This window comes from Drosophila erecta, unplaced genomic scaffold (genome assembly GCF_003286155.1).
Source record: "Drosophila erecta strain 14021-0224.00,06,07 unplaced genomic scaffold, DereRS2 tig00000000-arrow-pilon, whole genome shotgun sequence".
Classification (NCBI taxonomy): domain Eukaryota; kingdom Metazoa; phylum Arthropoda; class Insecta; order Diptera; family Drosophilidae; genus Drosophila; species Drosophila erecta.
The window spans coordinates 19,310,077-19,328,849 of record NW_020825194.1 but is presented as its reverse complement, the minus strand read 5'-3'; the positions used below and the strand labels follow the sequence as shown (position 1 = coordinate 19,328,849).

The 18,773-nt window shown below is 46.7% G+C and overlaps 2 protein-coding genes across 2 annotated transcripts; one reads left to right on the top strand and one right to left on the bottom strand.

Annotated features, from left to right (window-relative positions):
• Positions 1-2,408: 2,408 nt before the first annotated feature.
• On the top strand, positions 2,409-10,205 carry LOC6552537 (lysosome membrane protein 2). Its single transcript, XM_001979815.3, has 7 exons — positions 2,409-2,978; positions 7,540-7,631; positions 8,185-8,697; positions 8,753-8,913; positions 8,980-9,260; positions 9,325-9,443; positions 9,503-10,205. Exons 1-7 carry the CDS (start codon positions 2,942-2,944, stop codon positions 9,965-9,967), a joined length of 1,668 nt encoding a protein of 555 aa, XP_001979851.1. The 5' UTR covers positions 2,409-2,941; the 3' UTR covers positions 9,968-10,205.
• On the bottom strand, positions 10,138-12,853 carry LOC6552654 (transmembrane protease serine 9). The gene is made up of 4 exons (XM_001979817.3): positions 11,972-12,853; positions 11,293-11,479; positions 10,539-11,231; positions 10,138-10,473 (listed from the first exon to the last, which is right to left on the bottom strand). Exons 1-4 carry the CDS (start codon positions 12,132-12,134, stop codon positions 10,218-10,220), a joined length of 1,299 nt encoding a protein of 432 aa, XP_001979853.1. The 5' UTR covers positions 12,135-12,853; the 3' UTR covers positions 10,138-10,217.
• Between the last annotated feature and the right edge of the window lie 5,920 nt (positions 12,854-18,773).

The window sequence follows — 18,773 nt, the reverse complement described above, 5'->3', positions numbered from 1 at the left end:
CCAGGCCCATTTCGTGTCAGCTTTGTAGTGGACACACGGCACATATGGCACGCCAGTCCCCAATTTCGGAGGAACAGTTCCGAGAGCCCTGACGTAGATGCTAATGATTCCGATCCGATGATCCGACCCGCCCCTTCCAGCTCGTTAGAAGCTACTGCGGGTAATTGAGCGCCTAATGTTTGCAAATCGGTGTTTTAGTGGGTAAAGGTGGGTAGAAGGGTTAGGAGCAAATGAATCGCTTCACATCTGTTCGGGAGCGGAGTTTTGGGGTCTTCCGCGCCTTGAGGATGGTCGCCAATGGGGAGATTGCCATTTGCCGGTCGCCAAACAATGTCTCATTGGCAGCCGACTGATAATTGTGCCTAAAATTTCGCAGCTTAATAACAAAGTTTGCATCTATTTGCATCTATTTGTGTGTGTTTTGTTTGGTTTTCTAATCTGGCAAATATTGATCTACATCCAAAGGGTTAGTCAGATCCGTGGTATTCCACGTGAATTCTCCACTGTGGCAGAGGAGCGTGGAGAAGAGTTAAAAGGGTCAGTTGTCGAGCGTCACAGTCAGTTCGAAGAAATTGAAATAGATATGGATTTCACCGTTTTTAATTTGCTTTGATCAGGTATGGGAATTTATTATTGAGACATTACATATAATTGGTTCGCTTGCAATGCACGATATTCCAATAATTTAGTAAAATTATTTATTTTATATGCCTTGCTTTTAGTTTGAAGTCTTAAAACAGTATGCTTGCGCTTTTGTAAATTGTAAAGCAAACTAGCATCAAATTTTCAATAAAATAATTAATCCCCTACGCACAGAAAACGTGTGTGCGATAAAATCTTTATAGCTCTTAGAAACATTTATTGCAGCTCTTAAAAGCATTGCTGGCTAAAAAAAGGTTTCTTAACACCTATTTTGTGGTGTTACTGTGTTTATGAGATTGAATAATAAACTTGTTTGCTTTAATTACATATTTAAGAGCTGGGTTTTAGATTCATGACAGGGAGGTGCTTAGGGGGCAAAGCCTAAAATAGGTTATAGGCCAATAGAACTATTTAATAAGGCGATTGTGCAATCCTTCTAACGAGCATTGGTATTATCCATTCGCCGTTTGCGGGCCAACAGGTTTATTAAGTAACTGATTATGCAATCCTGCGAGCGAGAACTGGCCCTATCTATCCAGGACTCGAAAGTTTCCCCTGAGAAGCTTTTATTGCGAACACAACCTAGAGTTTTTGGAACTTTCGGGGAAAGCATAAAAAGCGCCATTGCAAAAGGGGACTTTGGGATGCCCCAAATGCCATAATCGTGCCCCGCTCTGCCATAAACACAAACAACAATTAGCCGGGTAACAGCAGCCGTCCGGCGGCAAATGACGGCACACATGCCATGTGGTAGTTAGGAGGGAGCTCATTGTTCATTCGGGATCAGATCACCTAAGCCGTTGGCGGTCGGCGGTCGGCGGTCGGTGGCAATAGTCCGAAGAACACCAAGCAATGACGGGCAATAAAGCTGGCAAAATGGCAATTCTCAGACAAATGTATGAGGCTTGGATGTTTTCCAAGGGGGTCAGAAAGAGAGATCACTGTGGAGCAGCGGAATAGGTCACGTTATCATATGGAAATCGGAAAACTCGATTGTCCGGCTAACAGTTCTTAGTCAGCGCAATCGGATGAGAATCGCATGGGCATGCCACAGATCTGTCATAAATATCGAACTAAATAGCGAACGGACGGATAATTATCTGAATTATCCGAACAGCCATTTAATAGCTAATCGTTATTGGCTGCTAAGAATCAGAACTGGATGTAATTGCGTCAAGAAATGACTTTTAATTGCGGCTAAACTTCATGCATATTTATGGCCGGCAGCAAAAAAGGGCACCGGCACGTGTGCGTGTCTGGTGTGCCCAAGATAGAGACCACACCGCTGGATAAAATAGAGTCATTTGAGCCATTAAATTTATGAGACGGCAATTGCGGCTCAGCGTTCACCGTAGATAATGGCTAACCCTTCTCAACCTGCGCCGATCCCCCGATCCCCCCATGACTGTTCTAACCCCCGGGGGTTTGCAAGGGTTGGGTGTTGGATGTTGGATCTTCGCATTCGCCCAGGGGGTTCATAGCCCCGAAGCAAAAAGAGACTTAATGCTGCTCGGGCTTTTCGTTTTGGCCAACGAGTGTGTGCGAATGTGCTACGTTTTAGCCGAGCGCGCAGCCCGAGCAGAGGCTTGAATGTGGACCGGTTGTAGAAAGGTTGAGATGCTAGTGTTAGCCAACTGCTAGCCAACTGCTAGCCAACTGCTAGCCAACTGCTAGCTGCTAACTGCTAACTGCCAGCCGATCCGATCTCCGCCAGACACTCGGAACTCGATCGGTTGAGAGATCGGGGAACGGCCCAAGAGTCCATATAAAGGTCCCCGCTGCAGTCGAGATCGCCGCATTAAGTTGTCAAAATTTGTGAGAATAGGAAGTGCGTGACAGTTCAGTACGATTCGAGACAAAGCAGCGAGACTCCAGCCCAGGCATCAGATCCAGCTCAGAGATATAGCCAGAATCGAAATCGGAATCAGGCAATAGGATAAGCTAATCAACTAATCAGCTAACGCCCAGATCGGATCACATCGGAGCGGGACTCGGGTGGACAATCGACAGGAATCAAGCACTCGGCCTATTAATAATTCCTATGGAAATCCATATCAAAACAAATTAAACTGCTGCAGTTACCATGCAAATTGATCCGATCGTAATCGGAATTTCAATCGCTATCACAATCTGTAACGCCACCGACCTGCTAATAGTTTAATTCGCGGCCATAAATAACAAGACAGGAATTAATTGATTTTCGTCATAAATCAATAAATAACTAACCAACTAGCCAGCCGCTCAATCAAGTGCAACCCGTTGAAAGGAGGGGATACAAAATCAAAATCAGATCGCTGAAATGAAACTATTTGCCAACAAAAACCAGCGCAATGCAAGTGAGTATGAATGCCCAGTACGCCCAGTCCGAAATGGCCAAAAGCGACCAGTACGCTTAATTAAGCCATGTGGAGCCCATTGTCCGCATTGGTCAAAGCCAAAGGCCCATAAAAGTTAATTCGAACCGCCGTTTGCCGCCAAGGGAGCTGCTGCCCCCACGCGATCGTAAAAATGTCAACAAAGATCTCTTGCACAAACCGAACCGCTGAGGTGGACCAAAAGTCCACTAAAGTCACTGAAATGTAGTAGGAATGGTGCAATGGATTTTAAAACGCTCGTGCATGCTAATCAAAGCGATAAAAAATGGTGTCGAAACTTCCCATTCGCGTTCCTGGCGAAAATTAGAATGCCAATTACCGAGTTACCGAATCACCAAATTACCGAAATACTGACAACTAGCGGCACGCGTAAATAATTGGTTTTCATTTATTGCAAGTATCTGGATAGGATACCTGTTCTAAAGTCCGCAGATACTTGGCGCCCCGATAGCCGTTAGCTCAAATTAGCTGTCAAATGAAAACGATATGGGCTGGGAAGAGAGATTAACTCAAAATTGTATTAATTAGTGCTTTCCTGGGTTATCCGCTTTGCTTATTTATTTTTTCCACCACACGGCTCTCGGCCAAAGCAGTTAACATATATTCAAAGACGAACTAAAAATTAAACAAGAAATTGATCGAGCGATTTGCATAACAACAAATTAGCCACCAAGGGCGTAGGGTTCTATACATTGTAGGTCAGTTGGGATTAATTGTAGCCCGGTGTAAATACTTGTAGTACAAAGTGGAGCTCCACATCTTGGACCTCCGGTTTTGGCAAAGTCATACGCTAGCTAAATCTTCGGAAGCGTACATACGCGTGTTTGTGTATTAACGGATCTGAGCGGCAGTGCAATTAAGTTTGCATACATTAAGATTTGAAATGAAATCGGTTGTGACTGAAAATGTCACGTCTTGCCTTACCATGAAGTTCGATGATTTCAATCAGCATATACATATGCGCTGGGAAAACTGAAGGTGAACGCGATGATTGCCCTGCCCGGGTCAGATGTGGCCCCACGATAAGTGGCCGATATCACTTGACCAGATGCTGACAGATCCCCCAGCTCCGAATCTGAAGCCGAATCGGAGTCGCAGGCATGACTTGCAGAGATCGCCGAGAACACCGAGCTCCAAGCCAACTAATTTGCCGCAGTGCGCCGTAAATCAATACGATATACAGCTCAATGCCCGCTGAACAATGCAAATAGCAGGCATTGTCCGGGCATTAGCAATAGCAATATCATCGCCCGTGTGAAGTATCCGTTTGCAAGCCAAACAAATCGGATCAGCATCGTTATGAGAGTGAGCATCGCCAGCACCATCACACACTCGTAGGCATCGTAGGCATCATAGGCATCGGAGGCATCGGAGGCATCGGAGGCATCGGAGGCATCGGAGGCATCGGAGGCATCATAGGAGCTGAGCATCACTGCATCGCCGAGAAACGGGGAAGTTGTAAACTTGGCGAGCTACATATTTACTTTTCCTTATTGGCGGGCATCTAATTGCCGCGAGACTTTGACTGCGACTATTTAAGGGTTTTGGGTTTTTTGGTTTTGGCGATGATTAAAAGCAAATAGCGACAGATCTGGGATTAATCACTAGCCAAACACAGGCAAACACAAACATTGTCATAACAGCTATTCGACTATTAGTCGATCGCCACATGCTGGCGAGTATCTGTATCTGTATCTCTATCTGTATCTTGTGGATAAGCGAGTGCGAATCTCGGCGTCGCGATACAGCGCTTTAGCAATAGCGTTGGCTATAGTTTACGGCTATAGCATACGGCTATTTGCCTAATTTATTGTCGTTTGACGGAAGTCGCACACACACACACCTGCCGACCGGCGAAGGTGTTCCGTCAGAAACAAAACAAATTCATTCTTGACTTCAGTGGGTCAGCACTGCTGCTCGGATGCGACGCTTTTGCTGGTCAAAAAATGATGTGTATTTTTATTTCATTTTTCCAGCACCGCAGCGTGCACTGCGAGTCGAGTTGGGCTCAAATTCAGGTTTTTAATGCTGCCCGGCGAATTGCACCGAACTTGAACTTCAGACCGCTGCAGAGGCAGCAGTCGTCGCCAGCCGTCAAGCGCATACTTAGTAACTGATATATCCGATCCCGCCAGATACTGATATTGAGCCGACTGCTGCTGCTGCTGCTGCTGTTTCGCTGTTTTGCTGTCGCAAACAAGTTCACAGCTCACTGAATCAGCTGCTGCCATCGAGACAAGCGTCTTTCATTCATGATGCCGTCCGTGTCTTGTGTGTTTTGGCCGCCCATCTTTCTATCGTCATCGACGATTTGGCGGCGGACTTTGCCTTTTGCCTCGCCGGTGCAATTGTTGCGCAATGCAAGCTCCACTTTATTATAATCATTCCTATTTTTTTTTGCCAGCCAGCCAGCCCAGCTTGTGGAGATTTTCGTGTTGTTTGGCCACTTTGCGTGTCGATTTTGGCATTGGTCATTCCATTGCAGCAGAATAATTTTGGAGCGCTTTGTGTGCGGCCTAATTTATGGGTGGGCCCTCAGCTCGGGAATTTCAGCTGTCACACTCAAGGCAAGGATATGCATGAGTATCTAGGCGCACACCGCGAGAAAACGTGTATCATTCAGCTGGACATAATTTACTATTCAATTTATACATTTAGTTTGAGCCGGAACGGAAAGTTTGCCAGACCCAGCTTTGACCAAATATATACGTACTAAAAGCATGCATTATCTTTATTTTCTAATCGTTATATTTAACAACACGAAACGTTCTCACTTTTAAAGAACATATACTGCAGGTGAATGTTTATACACACAATATTAGACGAGTTCTGGGAATTAGCACTAAAAAGTAAATAATTTGATAATATACATTTCTTCTTACTGTCCCATAAACACTAGGTATTACACCTTGATGTTTCTCCGAACTTTTTCCATGAAGAACACGTCATTTGGTTTCCCCCAAAATATTTTCTAACAAAAATATCATTTCTTCCCGTGCACCAGCGTATTTCCGATGAATGGGAAATATGTTTGGATTTCTGGTTTCATCGCAGCCATGCATAATTTGTCATGTATCATTGCGGTTTGTTTTGATTGTGAAGTCTTGAACCTATTTATGACACCAAAAGTTGACACCAAAGCGAAATTGTTAATGAGTTTATGCTGTTTGCTTTCCGATCTCAGCCGCATATCGCAGCCGCTGTGGGATCGTGCCATTTTGGAGCGAGTTAGGGGCGTGCTAGCCAGTTCATTGATCTTGGCAGCAGGTGCGCCTATCCATGTATCTATGTATCTACGTACAAGTATATTTCTATCGGTCGCCGCTTTCGGTTTCTACTACCTCCGCTTCCATAGAAACAATTGGGGATTTTTCTACTTTTGTTTTTCTTGCGAGAACTCGCTAAACGATTTGTACCGATGAATGGGCTACGATTTGGGTGCGTTTGATTTATGACCGCCCACAATAGCAAATGTGATTCTTCATGGAGCGGCCATGATCGCTGGAAATCGGTCACAGGAGAACTGGGTGCGCCCACGCACTGGATTAGCCGACTTCCTTCCAGTTTCCGGCCATTTTTCGAGTGCGGAAGTGAATTTTACCGGCGCAAAGACAATAATCTTGGCACAAGGTGAGAACAAACGTGTTTCGGTCGTAAAATGAGTGATTTCACTTCAAGTGAGTATGGGGGAATTGCAGCCTAGATTAATGTGCTTCGATTGCCTTGCCCATCTTCCGTACTTTTAATCAATATTCTTAACAAGGTCAGTAAAACTGGATTTCATCGACTTTTCTAGGAGCGGCCTTCTTATTCAATTGCTGTAAGCAAAACACAAAATCAGTCGCAATTCACTTCTCAGCCTGCTAAATTCCCTTGCCAAGCCTTGAGTGACAGTGGAAAATCAGCTATTCCTATACCTAAGGTGTAACCATAAATTAAACAATATTTTTTGTTTACCTTTATGCCAAAAAGTCGGCGGTTTTGCAAAAAACCTGTTGGCAGCTGTTGGTGTTTGCTAATGCCGTTTATAAACGAATAATATGACCATTAAATTTAGACAATATATTTAAATTGCCGGAAAAAATGTCTCACAGCAAGGGCACTTAACTAGAATTATGGGCATTTTTGGTGTGTCATAATTTGTTTTCTTTCTCTGAGTGCACGTACCAGTATCACCTTCCTTCCCATCTCTGATTATAAAATCGAAGAACGTTCATTGAACCGCCACAGAATTCGGGCATCGTCATCGTCATCGGCGGCCGGCTGTCGTCTGTCGTCTGTCGTCTGCCGGTTGTCATCGTTTTGTTTATTAATTTGTGGCCTGGAGCCGCCGTTCCTGCTCCTGCCATTGAGGCAGGTCGCGGATCTCGTCCGACCCCATCCACTTCGATCCGCCGCCAAGGTCAATGGCATGATGGACATGATGGGGGGCGCACGCTATCGACAAACTGGAACCGCACAAAAACCAGTTTAGCTTCGGCTGACATGACCGTAACTCACCCGCTGATCTATTTTATTGCAGAGCTGCTGCGCAGCGCCGCCCTCGGGATGACCCTGCTGTTCTTCGGCTCCCTGGTGATAATCTCCGATCCTCTGCAGAGCATCCTGGACACGGTAAGGAAGTGTAGCTCTTAAAGCTGTTGAAATAGCACAGTGCCGCTGAGGTATGTGAGTAAAATCGGTTTGTTATTGTCGTGATTAACTTTAATAACTTATTTGTACGCGGTATGCCAATAAAATAGAACTTGTATTCTGCCTACCAATCTGAATACTAGTAGATGTCATTTGAATAAAACTACGATCTACAAACATCTATAAATACATTTGAGCTATCCGGTCTTTTGATTCATAAGGAAAATATCTTAGTCTTTTCATTTGGATTTCTTTATTGTAGTATTTTTCCATTTTCCATTATAAACTACCCATAAATGCCAGAGTGACATATGGCTTTGTGTTTTATGAATAGAAAACGGTGTTCATTGACGAATCCAATTTATTGTCTGAATTCAAGTTCGGAAACGTAACAAAAGGGGTTTCTGTAGGCCAAACAGAACGTTGGCGTTCAATGGAAATCCCACACAAACCTGGTTCCTTAAGAGTAGTAATACTTGTATTAAACGACAATTTAAAAAATCTAAAACAAATACTTGTAATCTTTGCATTGCAGCAATTGAGCTTGAAACCCGGCACCCTGCTCCATCGACTTTGGCTACTGCCTCCGTTGGACGTGTACATCAATGTGTACATGTTCAACTACACCAATGTGGATGAGTTCACGTCGGGCAGAGCATCCAAGCTGACGATCCAGGAGGTGGGTCCCTATGTCTACAAGGAGGTCTTGAGCAACCACAATGTCACCTACAATGAGTCCAACAATACCATCACCTATACGCCGAAACGCGAGTATATCTTTGCACCGGAAAGATCCGTGGGTGATCCCAAGATCGATCGCATCCGGGCGCCCAACATCCCACTGATGGGGGTGACCACTCTGGCCTCCAGTCTATCCATGTTCGCCGCCCTGGGACTGAGTGCCATTGCCAGGCAGCTGAACTCGCAGCCCATGCTGGAGATGAGTGTCCACGAATACATGTGGGGCTACGAGGATCACCTGGTGGAACTGGCCTCTCGGTTCGTGCCCAGTTGGATTGACTTCTCCAGCTTTGGCATTATGGAGAAGGTAAGCTCTTTGAATTGATATTCCTGAAAGTTTTTAACTGATTTTATATTTGCAGCTCTTCCGCGAGGGAAATGAGAGCAATGTGTTCAACATGAACTTGCCGGAACGCAAGGACAAATACGGAATTAGGTTGACGGATGCTCCTCGTGGCTACACCGTGGACAGCATCAATGGAGAGCGCGGTTTCAAGGGTTGGCAGTACAATGAGGAGACCAAGTAATTACTGCACACCCAACTCTTCTGTGTGACCTATCTAAAATTGTACCTTTTCGTAATCCCCAGTGGCACCATGTGCAATCGCATCTGGGGCAGTCACGATGCCACGCTCTTTCCGCTGGACATGGATGAGAATGACGAGTTCTTTCTCTACCGGCGAACCTTCTGCCGCCGGCTGCCGGTGAAGTTCAATCGCACCAGCACCTATAATGGCATCGATGGCTTTGAGTTCGTGATGGAGCCGGACTCCTTCGACAGCGAACTAGACAACGCCAACTCCTCGTGCTATTGCAAGAACAACCGCTGCCTCAAGAGGGGTGTTGGCAGCGTGTCACCCTGTTACTACAGTGAGCACCGCTGACCTCCATCTGTATCGGCATTTTTATTGACTGAATCCCTTCTCAATTCCAGACATTCCCTTAGCCATAACGTATCCGCACTTCATGCACGCCGATCCCAGTCTGCTGGAGCCATTCGACGGCCTGCAGCCGAATGAGTCGCGCTTCACCTCCACCTTCGTGGTGCAACCGGTGAGTGGAATCGAAAGTTGTCCAGGCTGGTCAATGCAATAATACTGTACGGGTTTCAGCAATTGGGAGCTCCGATGCAGGGCACCCACCTGCGCTTGCAGGCCAACCAGGTGGTGGGCAAGGTGAACTTCAACCGGATGATGACGCCCTTCGAGAACATGGTCCTGCCGCTGCTGTGGGTGGACCTGAACATCGATGTCCTTTGCCTGAGCCTGCGGCTGCTCGTCCATGGCATCAAGTGGGGCTTCCCGCTGCTGCAGTGGAGCGCTGCTCTGGGAATGCTGCTGGCCGGCGTTTACCATCTGTGCAGCGCCCTGTTGCTCAGCTTTTGGCCAACAGCCAACCAGTTCCAGAAGGTGGATCAAGTGGAACGCGGCACGGCACGCGGCACGGTTCAGGTGATTGGAGTTGGACTCAGTTTGGCCACGGGACTGCGAAAAACCTCGGTTCACTTGGACGCGGAGGAGCAGCACCATCTGCTCTTCGGCGGCGGCAGCTTCATTCCCAAGACGGCCAAGACGTAACCCAGTGGAGGATCGGAATGCTTACCTCACTTAAGAGGGGGCAACACTGTGATATTTAGGCTTAAGATTCGGTGTAAATTATTGTGCTCATCGGAAACAACTTAGGGAACGTCCTTGCCTACGTACTAGTTAACGATAACTACAAGTTTAAGCTAGGGCTACAGTTGGAGTGGCAACAGTAAGCAATATACAGCTGAGCTTGCACTCGATAAATACAGGTCGATAGCTATGTAGACTACGTATCCTTGATTCAGTGGGTGGCGATCGTGTCCTCGATCCACTTCATGTAGTACGAGGCGCGGGTGTAGACGTCCGGAAAGCCCTCCAGGGCACAGCCCGATCCGAAGGAGGTGACTCCCACCAGAATCCAGGGTCCGTCGCGGTTCAAGCGGCACTGCAGCGGTCCGCCGGAGTCGCCCACGCAGGTGCCGCCCTCTCCGTTCAGCTTGCCGGCGCACAGGTGGCCACCGTGGATGTTGACGAAGCTGCCGTAGGCATCCCTGCACCTGCAGAGCGGTAATAGGAAAATGTTATCCCATTTAAGGAGTACACAGACTGAGACGTCACTCACCTGCCATTCTGGTGCAGCGGCACCTGTGTCTTCAGCAGCTGATTGGAGAGATCCCCACTGATGTTGGCCTTACCCCAGCCCGTGGCCACGCAGTCCACAAAGGCCATCTCCTTGGGCTCATCGCTGACTTTAAGGCGCTTCTGCTCGGCAGAATCGTCCGACTCCCGGCGAGGGCCCAGCTTCATCAGCTTATCGTTGCGTCTTCGCGAGCGTTTGTGGCTGCGCGGGGAGCGTTGTGCCAGCGCCTGACGCATCCTGCTGAGGATTTTCATGTTCATCAGCTCCTTCATGCTGGGGGCCGTGACATTGCGATAGCGCCGGCGGCTCTGGACGCTGCGCAGGAAGTTGTCGATCTTTTCGGGCACATCCTCCAGCTCCAGCTGCTGGATGAGCACATCCTCATCGGCCGACGAAGCCGGAGACACCGCCTCCGACTGCGACTGCGACTGGGACTGATCCGGCGATTCGGCTAGCAGAAAGGGCAGGCAGATACGCCGGATATTGGAGGCCCTGGTGAGATCCGCTGGCTTTGAAAGCTTCATCAGCACCACGTCGTGCCTGAAGTTGTGGTAGCGGTGGTGCATCACGATCTTCTCGACGGGAATGCGCTGCTCGTTGCCCGACTCCACATCGCGGTCGTGCTCGCCCAAAACCACCGTCCACAGCGGTGGAATGGGCAGGTTGAAGAGATCGCTGGGTAAGGCATTTCACATATTAGGCCACGGTGCAAGGGGTTTCTGCTGATTCGACTTACTTGTGAACACAGTGGGCGGCGGAGAGTATCCAATACTGGTGGATCAGCACCGCCCCGCACCAGTGGCCCAGGAATCCGAGCGAGGGGTGCAGCAGCTCCAGGGAGGCCTGCCACGGGAACTGGCCCTCACTCGTGGCAGCTCCAGAAATAATCCGTGGACCTCTACGCGCCGGACGACAGCCGCAGTCTGCGATGAAATCGGAATCATTACAAGTGTTGCCAGTACGATTCGAACAACTCATTAAACATTTAATATCAAAAGGTATCGTTCAAATGAATTTACAGCTTTATTTGGCTCGTAGTACTTAAAAACTTGATTGATAGTTTCATCACCTTTCAAGTAATAACTTAGTTACGAGGTGTTGAAATACTATCAATCTAGTTTACGCTTTTAACTGCGCTTATTAGCATACTTTTTTCGATTAAAAACTCATTTGTATAAAATCATGGAAAAATATGCGTAGTGTAAGGTTATCGACATTAGTTATGGGAATACTATTATTTTTAACCTTCGTGTTGCACATAATTCGGTGAAAACTGATAAGCACATCTTTAATTTGATTATAGAATGCATTTCGCTGAATGAAAAGTTGGTCCTAAGACCGCAAAGCACTTGTCTTTGGTAATTTAGATCGATCAGCAGACTAATCCATTGACATGATTCCATTTTTGTACCCACCCGTTTCGAACTGCCTGGAGGAGGGCAGCAGCAGGAGGAGGCACAGCCAGCTCAAGGTCGTGGTGTTTGTCACCGGGATCTGCCAGTGGCACTGCCAGTGTGGCCGCGACTGTGACTGCAACTGCGACTGCGACTGGGTTTGTGATGGTGATGGCTTCATCATCTTGGTGGCCGCTCCTCGGGCAGCTGGCGCAGCTCAGCTGCTCATCGCGCGCATGACTGACCCACAGAGGCCGTTTACGGATCGTATCTGTATATAGTATCTGTAAATCTATCTGTATCTGCAGCTTTGTCCTGCTGCTGACAACCAGATGCTTTTCACTTTCACGCTGCCATTCAAATGGGCGGCCGAGGGTTTTTCTCTTTCCGGGACCACTGCCTCGGGGATCGGGAACTGGGATCGGATGCGGATAACGTCTCGCGGCTCGCGGGCCAAGCACTTTTTCCGGCCTTAAGTATTATAATTTACTCCCAGGTCTCCCAGCGCCGCTTGGAATTTTTTACTTTTCTTTCCACGACCGCACATTAATTAGTCCGCTGGCTGGGCGGCGACGACATGGCGAATTGTGCGCAGAAGCTGGTCTTTCGGTCTTTCGGTCTTTTTGGTTTGGCCAGAAACTGCGGCTCCCAGCTTCCACTCTCGATTATATAACGACTTTAGATGCTGACTGCGCCTGCGGCTCGACGATAATAACGGTCACTTTGACTGCTTTTCGTTTTCGATTTCGTTTAGCGCGTGCGCATGCGCGACAGCCAGCAAGTTTTGGTGTTTTGACGGCTTTTGATTTGGCTTTTTGTGCTTTGGCGCCAGATGTGCGAGTGCGAATCGCTGGGGACGAGCGCCAAAATGCAACTGTGCTGTGCTCGGGTTTGCCAGCAAACATTTACCGTTTCGCCGCCGAGCGGCGCAGACGTCGCCGTCGACTGCGATGTGGCATGCCCCCGCTCCAGCAGCAGCAGCAGCAGCAGCAACACCACCACCACCACCACCACCAACAACAACAACAGCAGAAGCGCAGCCAACGAAAGTGAAAAGACAGCGGGGCGGTGGGGGGCAATCAAAAGCCACATAGATGATGATGGCCAGCTGAGATGGCGTTGGGAGAAAAAAGGGTAAGTTGGCCCGGCTCAACCCACGGAAATCATTTACCGTGGAAAGTGGCAATACAAGGGAATAAATTAGGCAGCAAATAGTGATTATTGCGCTTTATTTGGGCACTGAATGCAGCATAATGAATACCCCTGAAGATTTCATAATTTCAAGTTTATTTCCATATTCATCCATGGCTGTGTATAATAATGATGAACGCCGAGGAACTACGTAGTTTTGATATTTATTTCCTGATAAAGCTCTAACTTTTTACTTGTTCAATGACTTAACATTGGTTTTATACTTAAAATATTCTACTTTTTTATTTGATTAATGTTTGTATGTTTGAGGAAATTATTATTAGTACTAAATAGAAACACAAGAGGTGGTTCATAAAAGTGCCTAATCAATCACTTTAGACAAACAATTCGGTCAATATCATATTTATTTATGCGATAATAGTACAGAACACAAGGCACGGCGCTAAAATCTAAATGAACAAATGCTAGTTCGCCTTTTAGCGATATAATAATATTTAACATAGTTGTTTTGCAGTTTTGCTGATCACACTGCCCTGAACAGATAACAAATGAACCCAATATCAAAAACAGGTCGCCAGTTTAAAGTGCTGATTGCATTCGAGCAGGGCATTGTAACTGCCAAGTAGATGTATAACTGTGGTAATTGCTAAATTAAGTCACACAAGTGGGTCATTACCATAACTATTTATTTATTTCTATTTCATTGTAGCATGCTTATAAGGCGATTCTGCTGTGCGAAAAGTATTGATGACTATGAAGCTGCATATAGTACGTTAGATAAGACAGCGCAACATTTGATCTCACATTCGTGACGCCGCCCGACCGATTGCACCAATTATCTAATCTATTTTAAATGCGATCGACTGCACCGTAGGTCGTGCAACATTGGATTGTCTCCGATATAGGGGTACATGGGTTACGTATAGGATCCGCCCGGTCTGATCGATCTGCTTTGCTACCCATTAATTGCCGCCCGAATGCCACTTTGTGTCATTGCGGCATTCGGAGTGCATTTTTTCCCTACTCCCGGCTGGTTATGTGTGCCATTTAAGTGAGTAATTAGCGGTCAGCTATTCAACGCCTGTTTCAATGTAAGATGTCAAGTGACTAGTTTAATTGCGATTAGTATAAAATATGCGCATAATTCCGGTCTGCCCCAGCCGAGAGTGAATGATGTGGCGTGTGGCTGCCCGATCTGGTGGGCAAGTGAGTGCGATTTACTTTCGTTTTCATTACGCGACGAAGGCAGCAACAGCAGCAGCAGCAGCAAAAGCCGCAGCAGCAGCAGCAACAGCAGCAACTACTACGACTCGAATTCCGTGTTGATGCACAAACTCATAAGTCATGCTGCTTGTTGCTGCACCACGGCAACATACACAAAGCCAATGGGGAAGTTGTTAATGCAACACCAGCAACACTGACAGCAACAGCAACTGCAACAGCAACAGCAACAACCAAGTGCAACAGCAGCGGCTTGGGAACTTTTGTTTGTGCGGCCGATTGATCATTTAAGCCAAGGCGCTGCCTGTCAATTTGTTGTGGTGGGCGTTGGCATTTGTTCGGCATTTCGGCATTTCGGCATTTTCGGTTGTTGTTCAATTAAGAGGCGCCTTTTGACGACGCTGACTTGTCTTCCGAAGTTAGATCCGCCGGATAATCAAAATCTGAAACTTGAGATCCCAAAAGCGCTTGCCCAATCGAAGACAATTTGAAGAAAAGTTCAGCTCGACTGTCTGGTGGGAACTTTCCCGCCGTGTTGCGAAAATAATAACAATAATGGCTGTGTGCTTTGGCATTTAATTGAAATCGCAAAGCAGTCGGCCGGCGGAGAAATAAGTTTTTACGCATGCCTCTGAGCCCCGATGCGATGACAATCGACGGAAGCCTTGCGGGTCAAGACGGCAACTTGCAACGCTCACTACCAATTGGTCAGGCCAGACAAACTGGGCACGTAGATCAGCTGGAAACGGAGTGGGATTCGCAGTCGTCGGCGTCGGAGAAATCGAAGATCGGGACCTTGAATGTGGCTGATGCGGAGGATGCAATTTCTCTCTCTCTCTCTGCTGCAGTTGCCGCTTGTTATTCAATTTGCCGTTGCATCATCACTGCGGCAACACACACTCGCACATGCGTGTGTGCCCCTCGAACGGCGGATGCTCTGCGAGGGTTCGAGAAACTCGACCATTAGACAAATGGTGGGCCGGACAACTCAACTGATCAATATCGGGCCGCATTTGCATGCCAGCAGCAGCAGCAGCAGCAACAACTACAATGGCTGAGAGATGCGCGCATCACCTTACCAACAAACAACAAACAACAACCAACAAGCAACAACCAACGGGCGCTTTCCACCCGACCGGCGATCAGATGAAAACGAAAGTGCTTCAAGTGGTTGGCCAGCTGTTGCCGCTGCTGATGTTGCGGCTGCTGATGTTGCGCCTACCAATGTTGCTGTTGCTGCTGCTCAAATTTATCTACTGCCTCGGCTTGGTGGCTGTGTGTTTCCTGTATCTCCAAGTTTATGTTTGCTGCCCTCGTGTAGCTGCTGCTGTAGTTGCATTGGGTTTTATACCGCTGTTGCCACTGAAATTGCAGCCTCAATGGCAATGGCATGCCACACGCTTGCCACATGCATTTGCAAACTGTTTTGCATGGCTTTAGTGAAACAAAGAGAAGCTGCAGACAGGCAATTTGACTTTGTCGATGCCCATATAATTAATTGTTTTATTGTTATTTCCTCTCCAGTTGAGTAACTGCCATGGGTTACAGCCATCGACGTCTATATCAGCCATTTTCGCCTGCGTTTGCGTAACAAACTCGTGACAGCACAGCAGCTGAAGCAAAAGCAAGAGCAGAAGCTCAAGGGTAATTAGTTTGACAAACTTTGAAAGCAAATGTGGCTGTTTCGGAGTCTGTCTAGGGTTAATGTACTTGTCATGCGGGTCTCACTTTGGCCAGCCAACTGGAACCGAAAGTTCTCAACTGATTTTTGCCGAATTTCGAGCCAAGCTAGTGGAATTTTCACTTAAAAATACATGTTGGCACCTACAGTAATATTTGTTTTTACTTTTCATATATATCAAGTGTATACTTTTCGGCTAATTACCATGCTTATAGAGTAATTATAGGATACAGCACACATGATTATAAATGTTGCTTCAGCTATGAAACTATAAAATAACTATACATAAATAAACAGTAAAGAAAATACAAGTTACTACATTAAACATGAAATCTCAGTGTATTATTAAGCAAATCTACATTTAACATGAAATCTCAGTGTATTATTAAGCAAATCTAGGAAGCAAATGAAAGTTCATTAAAGAGTCGCTTTTAAGAGTTAATGTGGGCATTGTAATTAAGTGCATTTTTGGACTTAATAGCAATTTAATTTTACACAAGTGTAATCAAGCAAGTTAATTTTGGCTGTTGAAAAAATGCCTCTTGCCAACGTACCATTTAAAAAGTCAACCTGTGTACTCTGTGCCAGAGTATTTGCCTTTCGTCAAACAGAGACGCGGCTTTAAGAGTTTGTGTTGGCCGTGTTTGATTGCAGGCAACTTGAGCAATTAGTGGGCTGTTAGTGCAATAAATTTGAATTAACGTGCATCTGTATACGGTTTAGCAGTCGAGCCAAATCGTGCGGAGCTTGCACCGCGAAATTCCGAACACCGAACACCAAATGCCGTCCGATCAACAGGTGTGGGAAGCCCCATAAAAACATAATCACAGATGAGCTCCCAGCTCCCAGCTCCCATTTGGCTAACCAGCTTTCCTCTCTTGCTCGCCAGACAATGGGACTGCGACTGGATCGGACCGAGCTGACTTTCCACATCTGGGCTAACAAGATTGCAGCAGTGGCTAAGGGCCCATTGTACGAGTATACGGGCTTTGGCGCGGGCTTTTGGCCATTCCGATCGGCCGGAGTGCTTTCCATCCAACGGGCCACACAAGATGCCAAGATGCCAAGTTGCCGAGATGTGGAGATGCCGCCTAATAGCGTCTCACCAGTCGCACTGGAAGCTGTTTCTTTTTATTAATAGCAATTAGTTGGATGACGAAAAAAGGCAACAAATATATGTGCAACCACGCTGCCTGGAAGTTGCGGCCTCATGTTTGTTTTCGGTTTTGCTGCTGCATTTTTGTTGTACCTTTTGATTCGGTTTATCCGCGTTTTTCCTCGCTTTTCTTCTAGCGGCTGTTTTATGTGGCGCAAAATTTGCAAAATTTGCGGTTTCCATGTGGCGCTGATGCGAAATCGCTGTAAGTGAACCACCGACTCGCCTGTGTGGAGCATAGCGGAGATATATGCTTGTCAAGTCGAAAATTATTCGTACCGGCACTCGGACGGCTTGAACTCGATTGAACTCGAAGCGAATTGCGAGTACGAATCGGCGACTCCCCCGGGAGATTGTCAAATATCAAGGTGAGTTGAAATTAAATACGAAAATTATGTCATGCTGCTCCGAGACTATGGCGCACTGCAGATGGCACAGTCAGATAGAGCCAATTATCCATCGCACAAACAAGTAAGACGGGCAAAGAAAAGCAATAACAGTGGGGCTGCACAATTACTAATTGCATTTTAGATTGAGGCCTGTCAAAAGCCAAGGCAATTGCAGCAAATTTGATTTTCAAATGAGCCTGCAATCAGTGGATCAGCCGCCGCTCGATGACAGCCACTTACGCGGGGGTCCGATAAGGAAAACCCCTCTTACTTATCAGTCCAGTCAGCGAAGAAGCCCCTACGGCCCACAATTGCTCTTATCTGGCAAACATTTGGTTGGAAAGTGACGCAGTCTCAGATACAAATGCGGCAATTGCCCTGCTGTATCAAAAAAAAAAAAAGAACCAAAACCAGGGAAAGACGGCCGCAGTTTTTGTTTACCCAAAACTCTTTGGCAATGCTTGGCCAGGCCATGTCATAACCTTCGCCTAGACCTCACACATCACCCAGTCATCCAGTCACCCAGTCACCCAATCCCCTAATCACCACTCAGCCACATATCCCTGCCCCCGAGAAAGGACACCCACTCAGTGGCAGGCGAGGTCGTCGGAGATATAAATTACCATAGTCAAGTGGAGCGGTCTGGTTTGGCCTGCCGCTTCCAACATTTTTGGCCCAGAAGTCGAGACCCACTGCTGACTGCTGGCTTTTTCATGGCTTCCGTCGCCACAGTCGTTGCCAAAATCAATGAAATTTTCAGCTTCCGCTGTCATTGCGCCCTTCCCGCCTGACATTCGAGCCAAGTGGGGATTGTAAAATTGGACCGGCGAGGCAATAATTGTTATTATACCATCCGTTTGTCTGGTATTTATTTTGCATATGTGCTTGCATACGGGTATTGGCCAAGTTTTAGGCAAACTCGCTGGGCAGAAGGGCTTGTCATTACTCTGGACTGTTTGCTGCAATGTTTACATAGGCCAAATAATGCTCCAAATTCTTTTGGTATACAAATTTTATAGAGGCCTCTCAATTTCACAAGCAGCATTGTGAGAGATGTACCTTAATTGCACAATTTGTATTCATATTTTCCAAAAACGTTCAAACCTGACAAACCAAGGCAAAGAAACATCCAGTTGATATTATTTACTAGAGAATTAAAATAAATTTCCGGCATAAATGTTTATGCAGTTAGTCAATAAGAAATTCCACTTCAATAAATGTAAG

What these genes read in the sequence shown, in the direction of transcription:
- LOC6552537 (XM_001979815.3), top strand. Translation starts at nt 2,942, where the DNA reads ATGAAACTATTTGCCAACAAAAACCAGCGCAATGCAA. An exon ending in CGTGTCACCCTGTTACTACA is followed by an intron (nt 9,261 to 9,324) that starts GTGAGCACCGCT and finishes TCTCAATTCCAG; the next exon opens with ACATTCCCTTAGCCATAACG. An exon ending in CCACCTTCGTGGTGCAACCG is followed by an intron (nt 9,444 to 9,502) that starts GTGAGTGGAATC and finishes TACGGGTTTCAG; the next exon opens with CAATTGGGAGCTCCGATGCA.
- LOC6552654 (XM_001979817.3), bottom strand. Translation starts at nt 12,134, where the DNA reads ATGATGAAGCCATCACCATCACAAACCCAGTCGCAGTCGCAGTTGCAG. An exon ending in CTCCAGGCAGTTCGAAACGG is followed by an intron (nt 11,480 to 11,971) that starts GTGGGTACAAAA and finishes ATTTCATCGCAG; the next exon opens with ACTGCGGCTGTCGTCCGGCG. An exon ending in GCCGCCCACTGTGTTCACAA is followed by an intron (nt 11,232 to 11,292) that starts GTAAGTCGAATC and finishes TGCCTTACCCAG; the next exon opens with CGATCTCTTCAACCTGCCCA.